Here is a 7,948-nt window from a genome sequence, read left to right as displayed (position 1 = left end):
AAGCCATTGATGATCATGATTAAAATTAGACTAACATGCAAGATCCATGAGTGAGAACGAGGATATTCTGCTCCAAAGTGATGTCAACAAACAAAAACCCAATAAATGTAGTGAACAACACACGACCCACATATGTTGGCATTCACATCATTGTAATGTAAAAATGATCAACAAGTCATAATAAGAAATGAAAGATATGATTATAAACTTTATTTTAATGGCCTTCCTTCCGACCTTCCCTTAAACTATAAGGATTTCCATTAGCTAACAGCTTTATAGGATTAGTACATATATAAACCCAAATTCAAAATCAAACCAATCAACTCCTTAATGAACATAGATTAAGATATCTTCACCCAGTTTTTTCCACGGGATAATGCCTAATCCTATAAATTATAATAATAATGAAGTTTTGGACAGGACTTAGAGTTCTTCCAGAAATTTAGATAATTGATTTCTCAGCTAAAGAACTATTAAACAAATAAGTTACATAAATATGCTCCATTTTTAAATAGGCTTCTAAAATTGACGACTCTTACTGCAGCGTGAGAGAGAGGCTACGAAGATATTTGGAATCCACTCCAGATTCGCGTATTAACGCAACACGGCCAGTTCTTGCTACCTAGAAACAAGAATAGGAGGAAGAATTAAGAATCTGAGTTTCAGAAGTTTAATCATAGACTATTGAAGGAATATTGTTAGTTGAAAGATTTAAATGCATACACTCATTTCCTATGTATTTACATACATACCACCTTACGTATGCATGAAAATCTGTAGTTCACATTTTGAAAGTGAAAATAGTGGTAGTTCGGATGTCATATGAAAGATTTGTGCGGTATAAATGTAAAAAGTAAAGTTTAGGTGGTAGATATGTATAGTTATAAGAATCGATGTGATGTGTACATAGATTTTGTAGTAGCAAATTAATAACAAGACAATGCTTCAAGGAAAATATTAAGAGAATTTATTATGCATGCCACATAATTCTGGGGTTATTTAAATATCTAATACCTAATATTTGATATTGCATTCATAACACTTTGATATCGTAAACCAATGTATGAAAGGGTGTATTTAAGTTTTAAAACGATAATAAAAGTGATAATTTTGATGTAATGCTAAAGATTTGAATGTTATCCGTGTAAATAAATGAAAATTTAGGTGTTGAATGGGTAAATACATAAGAGTTTTTGTATCATGTATGTAAATGCCCTAAATATTAAACAAGCCCAAACACTGCAAAATTCAAGCTGTGCTGGTTGTCGTTCACATCAAAATTTAGTTTGAGCAGCCACAACTTATCCAGTTAATCCAGATTAGCAGTTTATCCTGATAAGCTGGCTGACTGTTTGGTTTGAGCATTTGGAAAACAACTGATTGATAACTGTTTATGGATAAATGGTCATTTTGGCCCCGCACAGTGGTGCTGTTTGCAACAATAATATAATGGGAACACATTCAATATTATAAAATCCAAAAAACAATACATAACAGCTGAAAGGAAAAAAAGATATTTTGGTCCCATTTTTAAGAATAAAAGGGATGCACAAGAGTGTGCAAATTATAGAGAAATTAAGTTGATGTGTCATACTTTAAAATTATGGGAGAGGATAATTGAACATAGGTTAAGCATATTACAAAGATTTCTCATAATCAATTTGGATTTATGTCGCGCAGGTCTACTATGGAGGCTATATATTTACTAAGAGGTTTGATGGAGAAGTTTAGAGATAATAAGGAGAATCTACATTGGATTTTTATTGATTTAGAAAAAGCTTACGATAAGGTTCCAAGAGATATCCTTTGGAGAGTTCTAGAGAGGAAAGGTGTTGATATGACTTATATTCAAGTCATTAAAGATATGTATACTAGAGCTGTTACTTGTGTTCGAACTCAAGGAGGATTGACTAAATATTTTCCTATTTATGTTGGATTACATCAGGGATCGGCTTTAAGCCCATATCTTTTTGCTTTAGTTATGGATGGTCTTACTGGACATTTATAGGAGTACGTACCTTGGTGTATGCTTTTTGCTGATGATATCCCTCGTGGATAAGACGAGAGAAAAAGCCCAGGAAAAACTTGAATTATGGAGGTCTACATTGGAGTCTAAAGGCCTTCATTTGAGTAGAACTAAAATTGAATACATGAAATGTAATTTTAGTAGTAGTAGCTCTAGTGACAGAAGTGTAACTTTGGGTGATCAAATTATTAAAAGGTGTGAATGATTTAGATATTTTGGGTATGTTGTTCAAAGTGATAGTGATATAGATGGAGATGCTAATAGTATAATTCAAGTTGGTTGGTTGAAGTTGAGGAATGCTTCGGGTCTTTTGTGTGATAGAAAAATATCATTTAGACTGAAAGGAAAATTTTATAAGATGGTGCAATGCTCTATGGCATTGAATGTTGGCCTTTAAAAGAGAAGCATAATACTAAGTTAAGTGTTGCCGAGATGAGAATGATTAGTTGGATGAGTGGCTTTACACTTGGAGACAAAATGCGAAATGAATATATCCGTGATAGGGGTGTAGCTCCTTTGATGGACAAAATTAGAGAAAGTCGTCTTAGATGGTTTGGTCACATTAAGCGTCGACCATCTAATGATTCGATTAGGAGAGTAAATGTTTTAGATTTGATTTATGTTAAGAAAGGCAGAGATAGACCTAGGAAGACATGGGCTTATTGTATAAAAAATGATCCTAATTTATTAGAACTAAATGAAAATATGACACTAAATAGGATGCAATGGAGAAAAAGGATTCATGTAGCCGACCCCACCTAGTGGGATTAAGGCTTTGTTGTTGTTGTAGTCTAAGCAGAACATTTCTATCACACAATAGGCCCGAAGCATTCCTCCATTTCTACCAACCAACCTGAATTCTACTATTAACATCCCCATCTATATTACCATCGCTTTGAACAATAGACCCGAGATATCTAAATCATTCACACCTTTTAATAATTTGATCACCCAAAGTTACACTTCTGTCACTAGAGCTACTACTACTAAAATTACATTCATGTATTCCGTTTTAGTTCTACTCAAATGAAGGCCATTAGACTCCAATATAGACATCCATAATTCAAGTTTTTCCAATGTTTTTTCTCTCATCTTACCCACGAGAAGGATATCATCAGCAAAAAACATACACCAAGGTACATCCTCCTATAAATATCTAGTAATACCATCCATAACTAAAGCAAAAAGATATGGGCTTAAAGCTGATCCCTGATGTAATCCAACAGAAATAAGAAAATATTTGGTCAATCCTCCTTCAGTTCGAACAAAAGTAACCGCTCTAGTATACATATCTTTAAAAACTTGAATAAAAGTTATATCAACACCTTTCTAATAAAATAAAATTTTAGAAAATGTTCATAGGATAATCTTTGAATATGAAGCAAACATTTCTTATAATAAAATAAAGCTTAAATTAAAAAAAAATATACTTCCAACCATGTCTTATGAATAAAAAAGAAAAACATACACAAACGATAAATATACATAACAAATAAATAAATTTATTTAGAAAAAAAAACATTTCTTTGCTTTTGCATATGCTCATCTTCAAGTATAACTAATTAAAATGTATTCATGGCATGCATTATTGATTAGGTTATTTAAACTATTTTTTTACTACAAAAACATCATTTTCTATCTTAAGCAAACTATAGATTTCATCAATGTCAAAATTATCATTTATCCACACCCACAACTATTTCATTAGTCAACCATAAGAACCAACCCATTTTCCCTAATCAATAGTGATGTGTAAAAGTCACCTAGGGCTAACACTATCATCAAGTCTACATGATTAGTTACATTCATTGGTGATCACTCGAGTTATGAGGTTCTTCCTTATGAAAAGTAAATATGAAGTCAACAATAAAATGGAGCAAACTCACCAAGCTAAAACCAAGTACTATAGAGTGACAATAGCCTATGTACTATTATTCTACCATTGGGTCCTAATTTGATCAAGGGAATGCTCCCAAAACAGATGTGATAACACTCACAATAAACTTAGTTTCACGAAAGAAAAACCAAACATGATGAGAGTGACTCATATCAATGATGCATGCCTCACACAATCAAAAACATTTATGGTGATGGTTCGTAGGGGAGGAGGGGAGTGGGATGCATTATTAATAGCGTTTCTCATCAGTTGAATGCTCCCTTGAATACCGAAGTTTCAAACTCTCCTCCAAGCCTATCTTTATGCCCAAATTATCATGCATTCCAACCTAAACATCTATCCATAAAAAATCAGTAAAATCCAACAAAATTTAACTAAGATCACTCTAATATTTTCCTAGGTACTCGATTCTTATCTAACAAAAAGGTGTACAAGCGATATTCACCATCCATAAAAAATTTAATTACAGTATAATGAATGCCACATTCTTTAAAAACCAACCCTTCTATAACAAAACAAATATTCAAGAAGGATTTTGAGGAATATCAATTCCGGGAAACTGAGCAAGCTACCAATCCATTCCTATTACTGTTGCTACTCCAAATAGCGTCCACTCAAAACTTCATACCTTCGACACTCAAATAAAATAAACAATTAACGTTTTGAATCAATACACAATGCCACCACTAAAGAAATCATTGATTACCTTGAGAGGCCAAAAATCTAAAGAAAGAAATAAGATCCAATCACCTCTAGCATAAAAACATGATTTTGAACCATATCTGGAGACCGCACAGCTTAATATAAGTAAAAACAACCATTGAACCATCATTATCCTAATCAACCTATTACAGTGAAGAAGGTGTTATAGTCTGTCCCAAGCACCCTATTAGCAACCTTGAATCACAAGGCAAGCCATATTGTGTAATAACTGTGGTGAAATCTTCCTTTCTTCTTATTCCCTAATTGAAATCATATGTTACTGCATACTAATAGACACTCCTCTATCTACATATTAGGAATATACATAATATATAAAAGATCTGAAATTAAATATTCTCTAATTAGGTTATCTAATATACAAGCTACCTATTTCGCATTTTTCATAACAACCCCCCTCAAGTTGGAGCATAGATATTGATCATGCCCACCTTGTTACAAATATAAGTGACTCTTGCTTCATTAAAGGCTTTTGTGAAGATGTCTCCTAGTTGTTCCCCAGTCTTTACATGAGCTGTAAATATAAATTTTGTTGAATCTTTTTAAGAACAAAATGACAATTCATCAAAATGCGCCATGTTTGTTCATGGAAAATAGGGATAGAAACAATAAGAATTGCAGCTTGATTATCACACCACAACTTTGCTATTTCGATCAAGAATAGGAAGACTCACATTAATTCACACGAAGCTTGTGTCATTGCTCGTACTCAGGTTCAACACTAGACCGTGACATTATATTTTGTTTCTTAATTTTCTATAAAACTAAATTACCACCAATAAAGTCGTAATATCCAGTAATGAATCTTCGATCGATCTAGGAACTTGTCTAGTCTGCATCAGAGAAACATTTAATATTTCTATGCCCATAATTTTTCTATGCCCATAATCCAGATATAAATATATTGCAGGAGCTCCCTTGAGGTAACCTAATATTTGTTCCAAACCTAAAAATGATGGAAGACATAAACTGACTCATAGCGCTAACTAAATACATAATATTAAGATGAGTTATGATGAGGTAATTTAATTTTCTCATTCATTCAATATTTGTTCATGATCATTAAAAAGCTCCTCATTCATAGTAAGTTGCTAATTAGAAAGCATGGTTTGACCCATAATTTCTCAATTTTTGTTACAAAAATCCAACACATACATTCATTGAGATAGAAATATACCCTTGTTGCTCCTTGATACCGCAATCCCCAAGAAATACTTCAAGGAACCCAAATCTTTAGTGTTGAACTAATTTTAAAGAAATTATTTCAATGATAAGATTCCCTGCTCATTGTTTCCAGTAATGATAATGTAATCAACACAAAACACCAACAAAATAATTCTTGAACTAGATTGCTAATAGAATACAATATGATCACTTTTACTTTTTTGTATCACAAACTCTTTTACTGCTTGGCTAAAATTTCAAAATCATACTCGAAGACGTGGGGGCTGCGACGCAACCCATAATCACGGCGAAAAAAAAAAACAAGGTGTTTGGTTTCGAACTTCACGGCCCAACGTCGACGAAGCTAGGGGAAAGTGGGCCGCGGGATCAACCACGCGGCCCCGCATTCTCCCCACTACTATTACTTTTTGCACCGCATTTTTTCTCTTCTACCCTAGCTGCTTCCCCGCTGCCTGTCTCGCAAATCCCCTGCGCCTTCTTCCCTAACCTTGAACTACCGAATTTAGGTATGACAAACCCTCCTCTTTAATTAGTTTTGTGGATTTGATGGTTCTTCCGTTGTTGAAGAAAAAAAATTGAGCAAACTTTTGGCGTTTTTGCGAATCTGATGGTTTTTCCTCCTTATCTCTATCCTGTTTCTGCCATTTTCATTCTTTTCTGCTATTGTTGGTGAATATGGAGTTTCTATTTCTCGTTTCTCCCTTCTCACTCTTTTCCTGGTGGATCTTTTATTTTTGCCTGCTCTGGCTTTCGGCTTGATCCAATCGATTGATGGAAGACATTCATTTTAAAAGAACCTAGTGGATGGGGGGTTTGGCAATAGTCCTTTACGATTCTTTTTAGCATCTTTGAATTGATCAGAACTGGTATTACGATTGCTGGGCTATAGATCAATTTACGGGTTTGGAATTTGGCAATTATCTGATCTATACTGGTATTACATTTGAATGGCTAATTTGATCTTTCATTTTTGGTGAATGGCTAAATTTGTCATTCTTAAGCATAAATTAAATAAAAGGGCATACATGGTGCATCTCTCAATTAGAATATGGGGGCAAGTTTTTAGGACCATTAATGAAGAAAATGAAGAACACACAGTTTAAAAGAACACACAGTTTAATAACATGCATAACTAGAAGTATTATTTGGTTTATCGGATAGTCAATAACATGCTAAATTAATAAAGAATACATCCTGATTTAGGAAAAATGGCTGTAGATTAAGGGTGACATTTTATATCACTTTACATCATAACTTTTACCTAGGTCAAAACTGTTAATATCACATTTAAGTAATGAAAAAAAATACTGATATGGGATTGTTTGCTACAGATGAAGGGTCACGATGTTATAATACTTGATATTGGAACCTTTGCCTACGCCCAACCTTTTAGTCTTTGATTCATGCACTCAAATCTATTAGGCTCGTTAATGATGGCTTGAACATAGTAGTTTGAGACATTTGGGAATGTTCGAAGCAAGTGGTTACTTTTAGGTGATGGAGATGTCCATGAGTCACATCCAGAAACAGATTGTTCAAAAAGAAGGTTAAATGGAAAATTCTTGCAGGCTTTATTTTTCTGTTGTGGCTTTTTTGGGTATCATTCTGACAGACATGATCATCCATCAAGCACCATATGCCTAATTATATTTTGATTTAGATCGTTCTAATATGCATATGTAAATTGTTTTGTTAGCTATAGTTAAGATCTGAATCTGTTATTTTGGGTTTCTCTCTGTTCATTCTGAATTGAAATTGCTATCATTGCTTTTGGTTTATTTGGAAGCTCAAGTATATTTAATTTATATTCTGGCTCTCTCTAGTTTCACTGCTGAATCTGTCATATGATCTTTTAAGTTCTCATTAGGACTTCTTCAGTGCTTGCAAGTGAAAGAAGCTTTAGGCTGAACAACAGTATTTGAAGTTAACGAACAGTTTACTGTGCTATAATTCTGAAACTGCTCACTGGTTTGGATGTTTTCTGTTTGCTTTATGATTGCTGCCCGCCTGATGCCTTTTTAATTCTTTACTGAATTAATATATCATTTTTCCAAAATGAAGCGAAAGAACTACGGTTTTATACTTCAAGGATGCAAATATTAAGGAAATCTTCTATTCAC

The 7,948-nt window shown here is 33.4% G+C and overlaps 1 protein-coding gene across 1 annotated transcript in view; it reads right to left on the bottom strand.

The window, feature by feature from the left end:
- Window positions 1-200: 200 nt before the first annotated feature.
- LOC110033641 (acetolactate synthase small subunit 2, chloroplastic-like) overlaps window positions 201-7,948 on the bottom strand; it is an 84,838-nt gene continuing 77,090 nt past the window's right edge. The window contains exon 12 of the mRNA XM_020737689.1: window positions 201-622. Coding sequence (XP_020593348.1) covers window positions 536-622 — 87 coding nt within the window. The 3' untranslated portion in view covers window positions 201-535. The remainder of the gene's footprint in view (window positions 623-7,948) is intronic.

Source organism: Phalaenopsis equestris, unplaced genomic scaffold (assembly GCF_001263595.1).
Source record: "Phalaenopsis equestris unplaced genomic scaffold, ASM126359v1 Scaffold001243, whole genome shotgun sequence".
NCBI classification, from domain to species: domain Eukaryota; kingdom Viridiplantae; phylum Streptophyta; class Magnoliopsida; order Asparagales; family Orchidaceae; genus Phalaenopsis; species Phalaenopsis equestris.
This window is presented reverse-complemented; position numbering and strand designations above follow the sequence as displayed.